The sequence below is a fragment of the Vulpes vulpes genome, chromosome X (genome assembly GCF_048418805.1).
Source record: "Vulpes vulpes isolate BD-2025 chromosome X, VulVul3, whole genome shotgun sequence".
In the NCBI taxonomy this organism is placed as follows: Eukaryota; Metazoa; Chordata; class Mammalia; order Carnivora; family Canidae; genus Vulpes; species Vulpes vulpes.
The window spans coordinates 15,047,871-15,069,105 of NC_132796.1; the positions used below are offsets into that span (position 1 = coordinate 15,047,871).

At 40.3% G+C, this 21,235-nt stretch overlaps 1 protein-coding gene across 4 annotated transcripts in view; it reads right to left on the minus strand.

The window, feature by feature from the left end:
• The window catches only part of ADGRG2 (adhesion G protein-coupled receptor G2), a 127,240-nt gene that overhangs the window by 61,778 nt on the left and 44,227 nt on the right, over window positions 1-21,235 (minus strand). For all 4 annotated transcript variants that reach the window (XM_025997488.2, XM_072745030.1, XM_072745029.1 and 1 more), the window contains exons 2-3: window positions 18,883-18,930; window positions 7,293-7,411 (exon numbers count right to left, since the gene is read on the minus strand). In XM_025997488.2, coding sequence (XP_025853273.1) covers window positions 7,293-7,410 — 118 coding nt within the window. In that variant the 5' untranslated portion in view covers window position 7,411; window positions 18,883-18,930. The remainder of the gene's footprint in view (window positions 1-7,292; window positions 7,412-18,882; window positions 18,931-21,235) is intronic.

Here is a 21,235-nt window from a genome sequence, read left to right on the forward strand (position 1 = left end):
GGTTGTCATATAAATGATGGTATGTACTACACCACTTCTGCTTGGTCTAGAGATCAGGGATGTGTAAACTACAGCCCACGGTCCAAAGCCCGCCCACCAACTGTGTCTGTAATAAAAGTTTTATTGGTGCAAAGCCACGCCTATTTACATATTGCCTATGGCTGCTTTGCCTACATCAACAGAGTTGAGTAGTTGCCACAGAGACTGTGTATGGCCCAATATTCCAAAAATATTATCTGGCTCTTCATAGAAAAGGTCTGCCAATCCCTGGTCTAAAAGGACATTCCTTATGATTAAAATCACCACTGTTATGGATCTTGGCTACAGCATAGTCATATGGCCAAAAGCAAGCACTCTGTGCACGCTGGGGTAGAGGACAGAGTTCTGGAGAACTGCTTTCAGAACTTTGTTACTATTTCTTGCTGAATAACTTTGAAATTTACCCATTGCTTTAAGCTTCAATCTTCTCATCAGCTGAGGGAGGATATTGCAATGCTCTTGGCCTACGTCATTGAGGACATGGCGAGATGATGTATGCCCAGGTGCTCTGTAAACCATGAAGACTTACACAAATATCCAGTTGGGTTGCAGCTGCTGCTCATATTTTTCATGTTCAGTATTAGGAGCTGTTGCTACTGGATCCTACCATGAGATATTGGGACTTTTCCATGAAGGGCAAGGCAAGGCTAGCACTGGCAACTGGCTGATTTACCAGTCAGGAAAAACCACTTCTGGAGCTTTTATAAATTTAAAAATCAAGAGATACATTGGTTTCATTATAACTTGAAGAGCCTTTGAAACTACTTTATGTAAAAACAATGTGGTTTAAAAAATATTTTTAATTGTTTCCAATTTCACATTAAGATTTTTGAATAGGAGGGGCACCCTGGTGGCTCAGTTGGTTAAGTGTCTGATGATTTCAGCTCAGGCCAGGATCTCAGGGTCCTGGGAGCAAGCCCTGCATCAGGCTCTGCTCTCAGCGAGGAGTCAGTTTGAGGGTCTCTCTCTCCTCTCTCTTCCCCCTTCTCTAAAATAAATAAATATATTTTTAAAGAGTTTTGAATAGAAGAGCAGCCTTAAAATAGGATGGCTGAGGGATGCCTGGGTGGCTCAGCGGTTGAGCATCTGCCTTCAGCTCAGGGCGCGATCCTGGGATCCGGGATCGAGTCCCGCATCAGGCCCCTTGCGGGGGGTCTGCTTCCCCCTCTGCCTGTGTCTCTGCCTCTCTCTCCCTCTGTCTCTCATGAATAGATAAATAAATAAAAATCTTTATTTATTATTATTATTATTTTTTAAATAAAAATCTTTTTTAAAAAATGAGATAGCCGAGATGAGTGGTTCTCAGTTCGAAGCAGACTCCAAGGATCCATGGTAACCCAGGACAATGTATTAGGAATCTGAAGACCGTCCCTACCGGGTAATTGAACTCACAGAATGTGAAGAGTGTGAAGGAATCCTAACGTGCAATCAGCTGACCCTCTTCATCATATGGAGGAGAGGAAACCATTCTGCAAGGGTAATTCTAGCCAACGGACAGCCTCTTCATTGAGGTCTATGCAAAACATTAGAGGGGTAACCTATGTTGTACAGGAACTCACTAGGTTTAGATGAGGATAATGCTGGTGCTGTAAGTTGAAGGGAGAGGCCCGTGTTTTAGAGTATCTCTAGGCTTTAGACGAGAGTCACAAATCAAAACCAGTCAAACAACCAGAAATTATTGTGCACTTACTATGTGCTAGACTATGGAGGATACAGAAAGGAAAAAGTTGCCACCCTTACCCTCAAGGACCTCACTAAATATTTCTTCATACCTGAAAAGATAAAACCAGAAGGAGGAGCAGAATTCAGGATATGATGATCACCTTCAAAATCCCTAGCAGAGTATCCTGACACATCTTAAGTGTTTAAAATGTATTCATTTTAGAGTTAGTTTAAAATTCATAAATAGAGTTTAGATGTACAAACAATAGCAACAATAAACAAACACACACACAAAAAAAATGTTCCTGAGCTTCCTTTAATCTCTATGATGCCTCCATTCCAGAGGTACAAGAAAGGGATCCTTAAACCTGATGATTTAAGGTAGCTTTCTCTCTTTTGCTCTACAACAATCTCCAGTTAAATTAATGTCTTTTAGATAAATGCACTATTTTTGTTTTGCCTCCTCTTCCTTCTGGCAATCAAGATGGCTTCCAGGTTGGGAATGGGGTGCTAGTGTCCTTCTGGCAGCAGGAAGAGGGGGCCCAGATCTGTGAACCCACTCGGTGTTGAGCACTGGATTCTCAATGGCCTCTCCAGAGATCTCCCTCACCCTGTGGGGTCCCTGAGTATCCAGCTGGCATCCACCACTGAAGGCTGTGTCCACTGCACCCATGGTCTATCCTCTCAGTAGCCCACCCTGGCCAGGGAGGGCCCTCTCTTGCTGACCCAGGTCCCCTCAGGTCTCACCTCTGAGTGTCTGTCACATTCTTCATCTGGCCCCTGGTCTAAATTGTCCATACCGTCACTTTCACAGCCCTGTCCCTGCACCTGGTTCACAACACAGCTACCCACAAGGAATATGAGGGCCATTTAGAATCTCTACCCTGCCCACAAGAGACAAGAAAGACTTGAAAGAGACACTGTCTCCAGCCTTCTCTCTACCTAAAGACACTATGTCACCATCTCTCATCTCTACATGGGCCCCATGTTGATGTACAGGCTGCTATGAGCTCTGACAAGGAGTTCTAAGTGGAGAGTGGGACACAATGGCCTCTACTTTCAGTTTCCCCCTCAACCAATCCAGAGCCTTTACTGTTCCCTGTCACCACTTCTACCTGCCAGGGAAAGAGTTAGGGCCTACCAGAAGTGGCCCAATGCCCATGTGGGGGTAGTGGGAATGTGGAAGGCTGTAAGGTTGGCTGGACATCAGATCAATGCCATGGTATTTATCATCTCATTTGAACAGAGTTGAGAGAGGAGTACAGCACCCAGTCTGGTACTGGAGGATCGAGCCAAACAAGACAGGTTCTTTGCCTTTTAGGAGCATGATAGTCTACCCTCCCATAGCTTTACCATGTGCTGCCTAAGTTAGAACAAAGACTTGGATGGACAAAACATAAGAAGGTAAGAGGAAACAAGATAGTAAGGTTTTAGAAGAAGGGAATTATAAAGGAACCTATCACTGGAAATGCCTGCAGCATAGAAAGATCTAGGCCCAGACCAGAGAGAGAAAGTTGGGGATTATAGCTCATGAGCTCACCAAACTGGCTCAAATATATAATTGCTTCCAAATGGGGAAGACAATTCTGCAAGGATGAAATTATAACCATCTTCCACTATTATGTCATCTCATCCTCTGGAAAATAGTTGTACCTAAAAGAAGACCTCCTTCAAAGACAAAAAAAGAAAAAAGAAAAAAAGGCACTGGCACAGCCCAGGAGAACTGGAGGCTAGAGAAGTATAGTTACCTATCAAAGCTCATGTGGGCCCCGGGTAGACCGGGGATGATTCCCTCACACATCACCAAATTACACAACTGAGAGATTAAGGTCTAAGGATTCTCTCTGTTGGCCAGCGGCCTAACAAGAGAGTGTCAGACCTACCTCTTCTTATTGTCAAGATCTTACTGAGTCATGTCTCAGGCTTCCAGGGTGAAGCTACTGTGTTTGTAGTCCAGATCCCCCAGAGCCAGGGGAAATGGCTGCTCTCTGGCAGCTTACCCCGGCTCTCTCTCCATCTTCCCTCCACACCTCAGTGACACGTATATTCAGGCTTCAGACACTTGCAAGGCAGCCTCGTGGAGTATGAACAGTACCAGCTACAGAGTCTAATGGGGAATCCTCTGAGCTAGGAGTCCCTATGCGAATAACTTAATCTCTCTGACACTCAGTTTCTTCATCTTCAAACTGAGACTAAAAGTTATCCATCATGATGAGTGTTTGTGAGGATTAAATGAGATGATATACATAAAGTATCCACCAGGGCCTGGCCCCAGAGCAAGTCCTCCGTCCTCATTACATTTCCTCCCATTCATTCCCCACCCGCCCCACCAAAACCTCCTCTTCCTCTCTCACCTGGCACTGACAATGCAAGAAAAGGACTTGTGATGCAAAGGACGTACCTAATGCTGTAATATAAGTGAAAAGTATAAAAAGATATGGCTAAAGAGAAAAAGAAGCACTAGAGAGAGAGATTTAATTCTTCTGAAGAGATCAGGGCAGGTTTTATAGAGGTAGGACACAATCCAACAATCTACTAGGTATGTAGCACACAGCTCAGCATCATCTCAGCAAGGGACAAGGAAGCTGGCACAGGTCAACACCAACTCTCATCCCTCACTATTTTGGAGGGTTAGCTCCCTGGCACTTCTGGCTTGTTCCACGCACTGTCATATAGGCACAGATCGTTCTTGGTCAGAGAGACATGGGGAGCCCTCGGCATGCATGCACTTTCCTACTCACCTCACCTGCCTCATTTTAATCACTTTTACATACACTTTTTCAAAAAGACTTATTTCTACCAAGCCGCTCCGGTTTTGATGACTGTTTTCCCCTTATGTTTCACTTTCCTTCCTCATCTACCCCTGTGGTGGAAAAACCACTGAAATGTGAGACTGAAGATCTAGTATCTAGTCTGGCTCCACCACTTCTCAACCAATCACATCCCTGGGGACATTTACTCATCAGTAGAGTGGGGACATTGGACTTCTGCTCTGCCAATCCCACAGTGATGTTTTAATGCTCCCAAGAAGATGATGTGCGAGCATAGTTTACATGGACATCACAATACCACAACAGAATTTGCACCCCGTGATATTTATCCGGAGGAGTTTGCTCTGCCTGCTTACATCTTTGAGGACCACAGGCAGTCTTCCTCAAAGGGTAGTCTCTGAACCAATCACATCAACATCACCTGTGAGCTTGTCAGAAATGTCAATTCTCAGGTCCTGCCCTATACCTACTGATCAAAGACGCTGGGGGAGGGACCCAGAAACCAGTGTTTTGACAAATCCTCCAGGGGATTCTGATATTTTAAGAACTGATGTTTTCAGAGTTTGAGAACTCTGGTTTTCTGATTATGAGCACAAAATTCAGAGCTGGCCACAAATCCCAGTCAGCCACTTCCTCGAACAACTTACTATCTCTCTGAGACTCAGTTTCTTGATTTGGGAAATGGGGCTAACACTAGGATCTCTCCTTCATAGATGTGGTTGAGAAGCTAAAGAGAGTGAGTAGGTATAAAGCACGGCGGGGGGCGGGGGGGAGACACAGGACCCAGAACACTGTAAGCAGTCAGTATACGTTTAGCTCTTACTGTTTCTTTTTGTAAAGTATTGTGGCTTTTTGACATGTCCCAGGGCCTGCTTTTTGAAGTATTGTCAATTGTGTTTTAGCCTGTTGGGAGGTTTACCATTTAGTTTGCATGTGTGTATGCTGTGCAGGTGTTTTGTTTACATGTCAGTGTTTGCTGCTCATAGATACTTGCTTTCTCCAATGAAGATTCCTTGATCCTGCCCCTCTCCTCTGAGTAAGAAAGGTATTTCTCTGTGTGCCCTTAATAATTCTTTTTAATAACATTCCTGGGGCACCTGGGTGGCTCAGTCAGTTAAACATCTGTATTCAGCTCAGATCATGATCCCAGGGTCCTGGGATGGAGCCCCAAGTCAGGCTCCCTGCTCAGCAGGGAGTCTGATTTTCCCTCTGCTCCTCCCCCTGCTTCTGCTTGTGCGCGCTCTCTCTCTCAAATAAATAAATAAAATCTTTATAAAAAATTGCTGGCAAGAATTCTATTTACATAGCATTGTATTTTCTGGGCTGTGGTACCTACAGATGCTGCATCCAGCATTTCTGACCTTTTTGCTGCCTTCCTTAGGTAACTTTTCTCCTTGTTTCATTCTAAAGACCCTCTCTTCTGAAAACCATGATGCTTCATTTGGCTGATTCTCTACCTCCCTTAACATTTCCATGCAAAAGTGCCTTCAAGTAGATACTTCTAAAAACGAACACCAAAAATAGACCCTCACATATGTGGTCAATTGATTTCTCACAAAGGTGCCAAGACCATCCATCCAAAGGGGAAAGACAGTCCTTTCAACAAATAACACTGTGAAAAGCAGATGTCAACACACAAAAGAATGATGCTGGGTCCTTACCTCACACCATATACAAAAATGAACTAAAAACAGATCAAAGCACCTAAACACAAGAGCTAAAACTCTAAAACTCTGAAGAAAATGTAGGAGAAATCTTCATGACATCAGATTTGGCAGTGATTTCTTGGATAAGACAGCAAAAGCACAGGCAAAAAAGTAAAAACAGATAAATTGGATTTCATCAAAAATAAAAACTTTGGTGCATCAAAGCACACTATTAAGAGAATGAAAAGACAATACAGAATTGGAGACAATATTTGCAAATCATATTATCTGGTAAAGAATTTAATATCCAGAATATATAAAGAACTCTTAAACTCAACAACAACAAAAACACCCAAACAACCCAATTCAAAAATGGGCCAAAGGTTTGAGTAAACATTTATCTAAAAAAAAGACAGACATTGTGTCCAATAAGCCCATGAAAAATGTTCCACATCACTAATAATTAAAGAAATGCAAATCAAAACCACAATGAGGTACCCTTTCAGGTCCATTATCAAAATAACAGAAAATCATAGTGCTGGGGAGGAGAGAGAAACTGGAATCCTTGTGCTCTGCTGGTAGGTATATGTACCCAAAAGAACTGAAACCCGGGTATATGTACCCAAAAGAACTGAAAGCATGAACTCAAACTTGTACACCAATATCCATAGCAGCATTATTTACAATAGCCAAATGTCTATCAACACCGAATAGATAAACAAAATGTGGTATATACACACAATGGATTATTATTAAGCCTTAAAAGGAGTGTAATGCTAATACATACTATATAACATGGATGAACCTTGAAAGCAATCTAAATGAAAGAAGCCAGGCACAAAATGACAAATACTTTATGATTCTACTTATCTGAGGTACCTGGAAGGGCAAATTCATAGAAAGAATGGAGAGTACCAGGGACTGGGAAGGGGCAGGAATGGGGAGCTACTGTTTAAGATGTATAGAGTTTCTATTTGAGATGATTCAAAAGTTCTAAACATGGATAGTGGTGATGGGTGCACAAAATTGGGAATATATTTAATGCCAGGGGTTCAATGGTTAAAATGGTAAACTTTATGTTATGTTTATTTTATCGTAAAAAAATCCTAAATGAATACACATACACAGAGATAAAATAGGGGAAAAAATGAAAAAAAAAACCCAGGCACCTTACCTTCCAAGGATGTAACCAGAACAACATGAAGACAAATGATAATTAGAAATATCTTGAACATCAGTAAAACTTCTTCAAGTCTGCCAACATGGCCCCACTGCCTGCCAGAGAAAAACATCCTGGAATAAAGTAATGGGAAAACATATCATCATAGCATGCCATAATCACAACACAGCAATGCCCAAGAGATCAGTTACTTAACCAAGGCAACCTGCAATCCTGCTTCCTTTAAATTACTCTGGTTCCAGAGAACTGGCAATCCCAGATGGGGCACTGGCTACTAAAAGCAAAACCTATGTTTATTATGGAAGGACCACCCAGTGGGATATCATATTACATTAAAAGTTATTTTGAAAAAACAACAACCAGAAACAGACTCATAAATACAAACAACAAACTAGTGGTTGCCAGAGGGGACAGGCAAAATAGGTGAAGAGGATTAAGAAGGACAAACTTCCAATTATAAAATAAACAAGTCACAGGGATGAGAAGTGCAGTATAAAAAATACAGTCAGTAAAGGACAAACATTATATGGTCTCATTCATTTGGGGAATATAAAAATTAGTGAAAGGGAATAAAGGGAAGGAGAGAAAATGAGTGGGAAATATCAGTGAGGGTGATAAAACATGAGAGACTCCTAACTCTGGGAAACAAACAAGGGGTAGTGGAAGGGGAGGTGGGCGGGGGGTGGGAGTGACTGGGTGACGGGCACTAAGGGGGGCACTTGGCGAGATGAGCACTGCGTGTTATGCTATGTGTTGGCAAATTGAACACCAATTAAAAAAAAAAATGCTTGCGGGCCTCCTCACTCATTTGGCCGGCAGGGGCCTACTTTGCACCTAGCTCGTGCAGGGTAAAACAGGGCAGGGTTACGGAGAGGAGGGCATGGAAAGACGGGGGTAAAAAAACAATTTCTTAGCCTCAGGGAAAAGCTGGCAACCTTTTTTTTCTTTAAGATTTTATTTATTAAAAAAAAAAAAAAAGATTTTATTTATTAATTTGACAGGGAGAAAGAGAGAGAGAGAGAGAGAAGAGCACATGAGCAGGAAGGGGAAAGGGAGAGGGAGAAGCAGACTCCCCACTGAGCAGAGCCCTATGCAGAGCAATGCAATACAGATGCAGAGCAATGCAGATCTCAATGCAAAACTCAATCCCAGGACCTCAGGACCATGACCTGACCCAAAGGCAGATGCTTGACTGACTGAGCCACCCAGGTACCCAAAGCTGTAATCTTTAAGGATCCTGTAACTTCATAGCCATCACCAGGACCAGGGAGATAATTCTTTCCTTGGAAATGGCAAGATAAGGCCTTAGATAGGAGGCAAGTCCTTCTCCTTTCAAAGAGGACTCACATTTTTTTAAATCAATAAACTATATTATCCATTAATAATACACTGTGTTAATAAGTTGTAAAATGCCTCTGGTTTGACTCTCTACTTCAGCACTTTTATCCTCTGTTCATAATGGCATATTATTGACCCTCCCAAATGAGTCACTCGAACCAAAATGCAAAGATGTAGCAATGTCTCTCTAGAGGAAAATGTAAGTGTCTGCTACAGCTACACACAATATTGATGAATCTCAGAGATATAAAGTTAGATTAAAAAGCCTGACATGAAAGAATGCATATTGTACAGAATTCCATTCATGTGAGATACAAAAGCAGGCAAAACTAATCGATGGAGCAAAGAGCAGGTAGGGTGGTTATCCTTGAAGGGGATGCGGGTAATAATAATTAGAATGGGCATGAAGGGGTTTCTGAGGTACAGGTAAATTCTGTGTGCTGATTACATGGGTGTGTTCAGTTCCTGAAACTCATTGACATGTACACTTAGGCGTGTGTCACAAAAAGTTTCATTTAAAAGTTTAAAAATAAAAAATTTATAAAAATAAAATAAAAGTTTAAAAATTAATCTGTTTTTTTTATTTCTCAACTCAGTTCCCCCTCCAAAAGCACTGCTATTATTATTTTTTTAATCTATAGTTTGTGAATCAAACCTCTACCAAAAAATTCTCTCCTATACAAATGCCTTGGCTCAATTCTACCTAGAATTTGTAAAACTGACTTAGAAGATTTACTATGCAAGTACCTAATTTTCGTTCTGGAAAGAATATCAGGGCAGTTTTATTTTTGGAAAGGAACTCAGAATTCACCTAGCCTCATACACTTATTCTACATATGAAGGAAGAAGCCTAATATGCTCTGGGAGATGGGTCAAGGCCATGTGGCTATTTGGCAGGACTCCTACTCTTTCTACCAGGCCACAGTACTGGCCTCCTGAGAAGGTATCTCCTTGGAAGTAAACTTCTGAGTCCATCAGGTGAAATGAATCGACAAATTCAAAATTCTGTTATATAATTTCAAAATTTCTGCAAACTCATTCTTGAGCTTTGCCAACTCCTAGGGCAGGACCTCCTAAGTAGTATATAAGATAGGGTCAAAGTTAAATTAGTCATGGTACACAGTGACTGGTTACTATGTGCTGTAACTTGGGCCTCTGATCAAAATAAATCACGCCTTTTCACTGAAGAGAGCTTGTACTCAACTCTCAGATGAGAGCAGGAAAGGCCAGAATGAGGGGTGATTCCAGCAACCATCTTGAAAAGAGAGTATGGATCAAGGACTTAATACAGACCAGACACCACTGAAAAAACTGCTTTCAATGGTCAAGCCTGAAATATCTTTCCTCAAGACTGAATATACATTTCCTAATAGAAGTTCTATGGTATTTAAAATAATGCAGCTCCTACTGCCTTCTTATAAGCTAGAGAACACCCTGCTAAGCCATAAAGTCCTAGGATCATTGATCAAAGAGGGAAATCTATGGATTTTGAGAGCCTTATTCATTATACGTGAAAGTCATTTCTATCTTTTTGAGCTAGAACTTTTCTTCAGCTTGTGGTTTAAGTTGGGTTAGATCAATACTACCTGGATCACCAAGAAAGATGATTTAAACAGCCACTGATGCTTAGCAGATTTTCACGGTGCTAAAGATGGCTGGTAAGATCACATCAATTGCAAAGAAAACTATCTGCTGGCATTTAAATGGTAAAATCTAGACCTTGCCACTAGGCAATCACTCATAAAAGATTATCCAAGCTTCATCTTGGTCCCAAGCCCCCTTTAATGGTTGTGGACACTGATGTGAATGGCAGCCCCTGGGGTTGTACAGTATACAAGCAACATGACTGGTATGCCATGGCCCTGCTTGTAACCTTCCAAGAAATTCTTCTAGATCTCTTCAATTTCTTTAAAAATACTATCACTCATCGTATTTTCAAAGACATATTTTAAAGTATGTCATCAGTGTAACCCTGAATGGCAATAAATGATAAATTTATCTATCTAATTGAAGAAGAAGAAGATTTAAAAGTGGGGGGGGGGGTAATAGCTTGATACCACCTTAGGGTAGGTCTGGGTAAGAGGAATCCTCTATTACCTCTGGTTGACTGGTATACCATGGTATATTTGATTATACCATGGTGGCTATGATATATGCAATGATCAATATTTTTGACCTAAGTAACAAGAGGTGTGGAAATTATTCCCTAAGTCTCCTAGAAGACTTTGTGCCTTTGAGATATTTACACCGAATTATAAGTATTGGTTAACCAGACTTGTACAAGGGGAAATTTAAAAGGGAGGTACTGAAGAGGATCTCAGTGCAATTAAAGCCATTGACCTGGATCATTTAACTGTCAACGAAGTCAGAGATCTCAAGGTTGCTTTTTTTTATTCCCTAGAGTTCCTGGTTATATGCTTAACTACTCTAAAAAAGGCACCAAGAAACTGTTAGTAAAAGCATAATTAGGGGATCTCTGGATGGCTCAGTGGTTTAGCACCTGCCTTCGGCTCAGGGTGTGATCCTGGAGTTCCGGGATCAAGTCCCACATCGGGCTTCCTGTTTGGAGCCTGCTTCTCCCTTTGCCTGTGTCTCTGCCTCTCTCTCTCCCTCTCTCTCCCTCTCTGTCTCTCATAAATAAATAAATAAAATCTTTAAAAAGAAAAAATAGCGTAATTAAATTTTATTTGAACTCTTCTAAAAGACCCTGATACAGCAAATACCTCAGAAAAAAATTTCTTCCGTGTTCCAAGAATATGTTGGGTTCAGTTATTTAGACCAAACATTCTGCTGAAGACAATAAAAAATTACAAATGAAATATTAAGATCATTTTCTTAAATATATCAAAGAGCTGACAAGATAGAAAAGAATCCCCAGGCCAAAGGTGAAGTGAAAACAGGAACTCAGAGAGGTAATAGAAACAAACCACTTATGCCAGAGGTTATGGGCAAACCTGAGTTCCAGATATGAAATACAAAAGTTCAGAGACATGGAGAAAAAAAATGCAAGGTCTAACATACACTTAAAATTCAAAAAAGAGGTGGGGTTCCTGGGTGGTTCAGTTGGTTAAACATCTGCCTTTAGCTTGGGTCATGATCCCAGGGGCTGGGATGGAGCTCTGCATCAGGCTCCCTGCTCAGTGGGGATTCTCCCTCTCCCATTCCCCCTGCTTGTGCTCTCTCTCTCTCCTCCATCAAATAATAAAATATTTTTATTAAAAAATTCAAAAAGGAAAAAAAAATTCAAAAAGGAGGGTACAGTCAATGTTTGAAATTATAATGATTGAACGACCCCAAACTGGTGAAAAACATCCATCCACAGATTCAAGAAGTCTAAAGAATCTTTACAAGAAATAAAAGGAAATCTACACCTAGACACAAAATAGCGAAACTAAAGAAAATCAAAGACGAAGAGAAAACCTTATAAGTGGCCAGAGAAAACAAGGCAGTCAGCCTTCAAAGGAGCATGTAATCTTTTCAGAAGAAATAATGGAAGTCAGAAGCCAGACAGAAACTAGGATATTGTTCACTACCTGCAAATACTCCCTGAAACAAATCCTGAAAGATGCACTCAGATCTGAGATGCAACAAGGAATGAAGAACACAGAAAATGGTTAGCAAGTGAGCAGGCCCATTCTGAACACTTGTGATAAACAGATCAAGAGTTTAAAAGGAGGTCGAGGGGTGCCTGGCTGGCTCAGTCAGTGGAGCATGTGACTCTAGATCTTGAGGTTGTGAGTTCAAGCCCCACACTGTGCACAGAGCTTACTTTTAAAAGATGTTTTGAAAAAAAATGTTTTGAAATAAAATAAATAAATAAAAGAAGGTCCAATTTGCCCTTATCTTCCACTAAGGCTCCATCTCAAAATATAAGAGGTTTGTGCACATGTATGTGGACACCCCAGCCTGTACATCCAAACTCCTCTCTCTCCCCGTAAGCAGCTATCCCTTGGTCATCCCTTAAGTCTAAAGGTATGGACATCTGCAACATGACTTGCCCAGGAGAAGAGGCCTGCTTGGGTCCTGGAAATAGGCACACAATGACTGGATAGGGAATTCCAGGGTCCCAGGTTCCCACAGCAAGATCTAGGAACATGGGTTGGGGGCAGAGTGAGGCAGGTTCCAGGTGGGCATCATTTCTTTATGTCACACACTTCTCACCCTTGGAGTGAGGGGTATGATTAGGGAAGGACCAGAGAGGGCACTTCTAAAGCATGAGACACAGGCCAGAGGCCCCAGGTGCCCAAAGCCAAGGGTGGCACTATATACTGGTAAATCCAAATGAATGGTTTTTTAAAAAATTATCTTATTTTATTTAAATTCAATTAACATAGTGTCGTACAGGTTTCAGATATAGAGTTCAGTTATTCATCAGTTGCATGTAACACCCAGTGCTCATTACATCATATGCCTTAATGTCCATCACTCACGTACCCCATCCCCCCACCCACTGCCCCTCCAGCAACCCCAGTTTGTTTTCTATAGTTAATAGTCTCTTAAGGTTTGTCTCCCTCTCTGATTTTGTCTTATTTTATTTTTCCCTCTGTTCCTCTATGATCCTTTGTTTTGTTTCTTAAATTTCACATATGAGCTAAACCATATAATGATCTTTCTCTAATTGATTTGTTTAGCTTAGCATAACAAATGAAGGTTAACTATATAAAATATTAATAATAATATCTTGCAGGGATAAGTGAAACATAATAGCATAAAAATGACTATATTATTTACATATACATTACATAATATAGGAGATATATATCTCAATTAGGAGATAAAAAATGAAATTAATGAATTAAAATCTTGGGACATCTGGATGGCTCAGTGGTTGAGTGTCTGCCTTTGGTTCAGGTTGTGATCCCAGGGTCATGGGATCAAGGCCCACATCAGGCTCCTTGTGGGGAGTCTGCTTCTTCCTCTGCCTATGTCTCTCTCTACTCTCTCTGTGTGTCTTGCATGAATAAATAAATAAAATCTTTTAAAATAAAACAAAGAAGAGAAATTAAAATCTTCTAAGATCCTTATATTAGAGGAGGCTAAAGGTATGGATTATCTCCAGACAGTGAAAAAGTTGGGTAGATGCTGCGATTTTTATAGCAGCTACTAAAAAATAGAGATGGGGTACATAACTTCCTAACAAGTGGATGGTGGGGGGGGGGGCGCTTTAGAATATTCAGTCAATTTGAAAGAAGGCTCCAAAAGGGAGCAAAAGAAACAAAGAATGATTAGGAAAAATAGAAGATGGTAAATGTAAACACACATACATAGACACACACACACGAATCAATGATTCATTAAATATAAATGGACTAAACGATTCAATGAAAAGGCAACAATCATCAGACTGGAAAAAAAAAACAAAATCCAAATATGCTATTTATAAGGACACGACTATAACATAATGATGCAACATGTTTGAAAATAAAAGAATGGGAAAGATATGTAATGCCAATACTAATCAAAAGAAAATACATTTATACTACTATCAGACAAATTATATTTTAAAGCAAAAAGCTGTACCTGTAAATAAAATGGTTCATTCATAAAAGGTTTGATTCAATAAATAGAAAGATGACAAATTTACATCTCTATCATTATTTGGTATAATTCAAATAAGTCATTAAGGATATAGAATATTGAATGACAAATTTAACCAATCTGACTTAAAGACCATGTATGAACCCTCTACTACACTTGGGAGTATTTATGAAAACCAAGTCATATATGAAGTCTCAGGGGTGGCCTGGATGGCTGAGTCGTTAGTGTCTGCCTTCAGCTCATGTCATGGTCCCAGAGTCCTGGGAACAAGCCCCTCATCAAGCCCCTCATCGGGCTCCTTGCTCAGCAGGGGGTCTGCTTCTCCCTCTCCCTCTGCTGTTCCCTCTGCTTGTGTTCTCTGGCACGCTATCTCTCTCTCTCTCTCTCTCTCTCTCTCTGTCAAATAAATAAATAAAATCTTAAAAAAAAAGAAGTCTCAAAAATGTTTTACAGAATTGGAGAAGGGAAAAGGAGCATGTTCTCTGACCATAAGACAATTAAACCATAATAAAAAGATAAATTGTTGGAACGCCTGGGTGGCTCAGTGGTTGAGCCTCTGTCTTCAGGTCAGGGTCTGATCCCAGGGTCCGGGATTGAGTCCCACATCGGGCTCCCTGCAAGGAGCCTGCTTCTCCCTCTGCCTATGTCTCTGCCTCTCTCTCTCTGTGTCTCTCATGAATGCATAAATAAAAATCTCTTTTTTTAAAAAAAAGATAGGGCAGCCCTGGTGGCTCAGCGGTTTAGTGCCACCTTCAGCTTGGGGTGTGATCCTGGAGACCCAGGATCAAGTCCCACGTCGGGCTCCCTGCATGGAACCTGCTTCTCCCTCTGCCTGTGTCTCTGCCTCTCTCTCTGTCATGAATAAATAAATAAAAATCTTAAAAATAAATAAATAAATAAATAAATAAATAAATAAATAATTGTTATTTAACAAATAACTTACAGGTCAAAGAAGAAGTCATAACATACATTAGAAAATGTTTGACTTGATCAAAAATAAAAAGACTATTTCAAAGCATGTGGGATAGAACTAAAGATCTTTAGAATGAAATTTACATTTTAAATGTAAATTTAAATGTAAATTTTAATAGAGGAGTGCCTGCTGGCTCAGTCATACAGCATGTAACTCCTGATCTTGGAGTTGTGGGTTCAAGCTCCACACTGGGTGTAGAGATTAGTTAAAAATAAAATGTTTTAGGGGCTTCTGGGTGGCTCAGTCAGTTAAAGGTCTACCTTAGGCTCAGGTCATGATCTTGGGGGCCCTGGGATCAAACCCTGTATCCCTGTATCACCTCTGTGCTCAGTGGGGAGTCTGCTTGAGATTCTCTCCCTATGTCTCTCCCCCCACCACCCCATTCCTTGCTCACACCCTCTTTCTCAAGATAAATAAAATTTTTAAAAAATAAAATCTTTTTAAAATAAATAAATAAATGTACATATTAGAAAAAGAGAAAGCAGGACATCTGAGTGGCTCAGCAGTTGAGCATCTGCCTTTGGCTCAGGGCGTGATCCTGGGGTCCTGGGATCAAGTCCCACATCGGGCTCCCTACTGGGAGCCTGCTTCTCCCTCTGCCTGTGTCTCTGCCTCCCTCTCTCTCTCTCTCTCTCTCTCTCTCTCTCTCCCTCTCTGTGTCTCTGATGAGTAAATAAATAAAATCTTAAAAAAAATAAACATATAAGATAAAAGGAGTTTAGGGATAACATTATTCAATAATTTTGAAACTCTAGATAGAAATGGGCAAATCCCTATGCATATAACCATCAAGAAGAAATAGTAAATATGAATATATGTATAATCATTAAGTCTCAAAAATTGTCCCAAAGACAAAGAAAAGTCCAGTCCCAGATGTTTTCACCCATGATTCTATCAAATATTTAAAAAACAAGAATTCCAATCTCACAAAAACTCTAAGAATAGAGAGAGAGAGTACAGCCTAACTCATTTTTACCAACCTAAGATAACCATGGTGCCAAAACCTGACAAGGAAAGTCCTCGCACTTTTTACTCATTTTATAAATCAAATGAGACTATTTACAGAAGTCTTTGGAATGCTCACAGAAATGTCTAGCAGCAATTTCAAATCTTGTAAACTGGGGTAATCTGAATAAATACAGGACAAAAGGAACCATTCCGAACTTCAGCAACAAAATTTTTTGAAGATAAAGTCACCAAGAACTAAAGCCAACAATGCTGTAGTAAGAGAGAAGACAACTCATGTGCCCAAAAAAGCCCATGTCCTAATAATGACAACAGAAACTGGGTTAACTGGTATGTGATGCATCTGAACTCCAAGATGGCAGCCTTGCATATCATTGGTCATAGCACAAAGTCAGGTCAATGGGGAACCATCCAGCATGAGATGGTAATATGAAGCTTTCATGTCTCTAGAAGCAAATGGAAGGAAGGACATGATTTGTTTGGTTTCTGCAGTGCAAAGTGATTTCCTTAATAAGCATTAAGTGCTTTCTAACTCAGGGGGGAAAAGCTTTATTCAATAAAATAAGTGAATCAATATCAGATGTGCAAGATTAGAAATAAACTGTGCACTTAAAGTAAACAAATACTCACAAAACTCTGTGAAAGGTCTGATATTTTCCACCTCCCTCGCTCACATCCAAACTCCTCCACTGTCCTACCTACAATCGACCAACCTCTTTACCCAATGCATGAATTGCTCAAGGCAAAGCGAAAGCCTGCTTGTCTCTCCCCTCATTCTTCAGGCTCCTTTCCCACGCATGATAAATATGATGAACAAGAGCTTGCCTGGAAGAGCCATCTGCCTGCCTTCGAACCCAGGCTCCACCACTTAGAGTGTAACCTTCATCTGTTCCTTAAGCTCTCTGGACCTAAATTCTTCATCTAAAAATTGAAGATGATGATAGAGTCTACCTCATAGGGTTCTATAGAAATGAAATGAAGTAATATAATGAAGGTCTTTGTATAGTCAAGAAGTGTGAGCTATTATTATAAGCATAATTATGAGACAAGTTTATAGTACACTCTGGTCCTAAATGTAAATAGATCAGGGAGTTATTTCCTATGATCAATCATCTAGTTCATAAAAATGGGTTGAGGTTCTATTACATGCAAGGTACTATGCTTGGGACTTAGGATACTACAATAAACAGGACAGATATCTTTCCTGCCCTCAAGAACTTACAGCCTTATGACCAATGAGCTTAGATTAATTGGTCATTGGTGTAGCCAAATAAATAGTGAGTTTATTTTAACTTTCTCTTCATGGTCCATGAGACTCAACTTAGCCTAAAAACAAAAACAAGGCACCAGAACATAATATCCTTGTATATATAGACTCTAGGTCTCCACCTCACCCCAAGCCCAGCAGCATGCAACTCCACCCATAGCAGGCACTCAAAAAAGATTTTTTAATTGATTTGGTCTGGAATCTGTGACTGCATAATAATTCCATCAATATGTAGAAGAGAAAAATAGGAGACTCTCCTTAAAAGCATCCTCAAGATGGTGACCTGCACTGGGAGATGGGGAGGAAGTACATGGTTTGTATCATCAGAAGATCATAGTTGATTAGAAGTGAGATACTGAGAAAAGCGAACCAGCCACCAATATTTTGTGCCTTTCCTTGCTTTTGTCATCACATCATGCCAACTCCTGCTTCAAGTCGCAGCTTGGCCATTTACTAGCTGGGTGATCGTGCTCAGATACTTTAACCTTATCTATAATAATAAGGTATCAGCATTTAACATAATAACCATGTTGTTATTTATCATTTAAATTACAATAGGATCATTATAATTTATATTAATTGCAATAAATACTTGCATTGGTTACAAGATTTCTATTGTTTACATCAGTGAAGTCCCAGAAATAACCAATATTTACGAGTCTCAAAGGAAACAGAAAGTCTAAGTCAATAGTGGTTTGAAATTTTCTGTATAGGGGCACCTGGGTGGGTCAGTCGGTTAAGTGTCTGCCTTTGGCTCAGGTCATGATCCCAGATCCTGGGATCAAGCTCCACATGGAGCTCCCTGCCCAGCAGGAAGCTGGCTTCTCCCTCTCCTGCTCCCCCTGTTTTCTCTCTCTCTCTCTCTCTTTCTCTCTCTCTCTCAATCTGTCAAATAAATAAATAAATAAATAAATAAATAAATAAATAAATAAATTCTTTTAAAAATAAGAAAATAAATAAGAATCTTTAAAAAATAAAAATTTCTGTGTAGAAGAGAGGAGCAGAAATCTGGTTGGGAGGAGCCTTTGGAAACTGCACGGGCATAGCACTTTAAGTAAAACAGAGAATGTTCAATAGCCCACTTCAAAGCATGAGGAGAGCTGTTGGAGACAGCAAAGCCAGTCCAGGGAGAAGGAAGGAAAGGGGAAGAGTGAAACCAAATCCCAAAGAGGTTCTCTGGAAATGATCATTTTCCCTCCCCAGATTTTACCGAACCAACTGACTTCAAAACATGTACCCATTTCTGAAAGTTCTTAAAAAACAAATGGATTAGCAAAGAGAAATGCATCCGCAACAGAATCCCCAAGGAAAAGAAAATGTCTGAAGAAAAAGGCTCCAAGTAGGAGTGAGGACTTAAAGACAAAACAAAACAAAAAGGAATACAGTGGTTAAGAGGATGGGGATTTGAAATGGAGGGAGGTCATTTGAGAGAAATAAAGAAAACAACCAAACATGTTCATTATGTCTACAACATTATCACGTAAAAAAAAAGCCTCACTCACCTGACAGCAGGAAATTCAAAAGAAAAGCTGGAGAGACTCTGCACAAATCTGAAAATGAGAAAAAGAAAATTAGATCAATGGAAAGTGGGCCTTCTCGGCACCATAATGCTTCAAGCTACTGTCAGCCCCTCGGCTGTGGCCCGCAGACCCCCTGCTTGTATACCAGGGCCTGAACTTGGAAGCAGAGATAACAAACGAAATGGAGGAAGTAAACCCTGCTCCTCAGGAACTCGTTTTGAACTGGAAGACCAGCCGGAAGCCCATGTTGGGGTTGACCGTGTTAATGTTATAATAGCGTCTATTACTGCTCCACCTCGGGCTTCGTTAACAGCAGGACAGGGGCACTGGACAATGCAATGACTGGATCTGGGGGGGTGCAGTGGGTAGTCTCTTCTAAAAATCATTCTTTGTTAGATGCTTCAACATGTTTTTGTGATTTAACTTCCCTAGAACCTAAACTCGTTGGTACCAACAATTGGGCCATTTATGTCTCTTGTGCCTCTAAAGCCAAAGGTAGAATTCTTTCTCCACAGAGGGGCCAAAAAGAGACCTCTATTGATTTTTAAGTTTGGCTCAGAGTTGAAAGGGGGTGGTGGGGGTAACTGGCAACGATGAGAATGAGGGACAAGGCAGATGCATACCAGCAAAAGGTAAGAGTATGCCCACCCAAGGCAGACCACATTATTGACAACTTGACTTGTATCTTTCAGAATATTCCATTATGCTTTACTTCGAAACCAAAACACTAATATAGCTATCAATTTGAAGAGGCCAGTCATGTCACACTATGGTATCCCCTTGTGAAATACAAGAATAATGATTTTCAAATCAAGATGTGTGAGAGGAAACAATCTGTAGGTGATCTTGGAACCAACTGACCTACTTCTGGCTTCAGTCAACAGACAGAAGTTCAATGCTCAGGGAGGAATCCAAGATATAAATTAAGTGAAGAAATAAGGAGTCATGTGAGTTTCTATTGATCATGATACATTCTTTAAAAAAAAAAAAGTAGTTGTTGGGGCACTCAGCTGGCTCAGTTAGTGGAACATGTGACTCTTGATCTTGGGGTTACGAGTTCAAGCCCCACAATGGTTGTAGAGATTACTTAATAAAATATATTTTTTTTAAAAAGTAGTTCTTGGGCGCCTGGGTGGCTCAGTTGGTCTGAGCGTCTGCCTTCAGCTCAAGTCATGATCTCGGGGTCCTAGGATGGAGCCTCACATTGGGCTCCCCGCTTATTAGCAAGGAGTCTGCTTCTCACTCTCCCTCTCTCTCAAATAAATAAAAATATTTTTTAAACGTAGTTTTTAATAAAGCCTGATAATGTCAGAAAACTTCATTAAGCAATGTTTAAAGAAGACAAAAATGAAGGCCAAGCATGTCATCCTGTCCTAAGATGAACAAATTACAAACACATGGCACAATGCTCAAGTGGAATGAATGTAGGATTAACAATTGAAAAACATTCAAATAATCAAACAAAGAAACAAATTGATTGTGACTTGAGTATGGAAATAATTTCACTTCACATTTGTGTAAACGGAAGATTTTCTACCTAGGGATTTTTGATGAAATTTCACACCTCTAGCACATTACCTCTTCAAAACCTTTTTGACAACAACAATGAAGCACACTTCATGGTTCCTGGTCACCAAATTTATTAATAAACAACAACATGAGGCTCTCTTTGCTCCTTTGGAGTACTTTCAGGTAGAAAAAGAAGTCCAGCAACAACAAAATTTGTTTTGCCCAATGAATGAAAAAATGTAAAAGGCTAGTAATATTCAAATCTGGAGAGCACGTGGGGAAATGAACAGTCACATACACTATTGGTGGAAATGTCAACTTTGAGAGAATGGTTTAGCTAGGTTTTGAAAATGTTACATGTGCATACCTTTTGATCCAGAAATTCTCATTCCAGAGGTTGTCTGCACAGAAATACTGACACCCAAAAATCTGTCATTGCAGCTTTGTGTAAAGGGGGGGAAAAAGCCTAAGTCTCCATCAGTGGATGAATAGATACATAAATGATGGTCCATCCATATTATGGAATATTATGCAATGCTTGAGAAAATGAAGTTGATCTACATGTATTGACATATAGAGATTGTGAATACATGTAAGCCAAAAGAAAAAAATCAAGTTTCTTGTGTATTTTTTTTTAAATATATTTTTTTAATTTTTATTTATTTATGATAGTCACAGAGAGATAGAGAGAGGCAGAGACACAGGCAGAGGGAGAAGCAGGCTCCATGCACCGGGAGCCCGACGTGGGATTCGATCCCGGGTCTCCAGGATCACGCCCTGGGCCAAAGGCAGGCGCCAAACCGCTGCGCCAACCAGGGATCCCTCA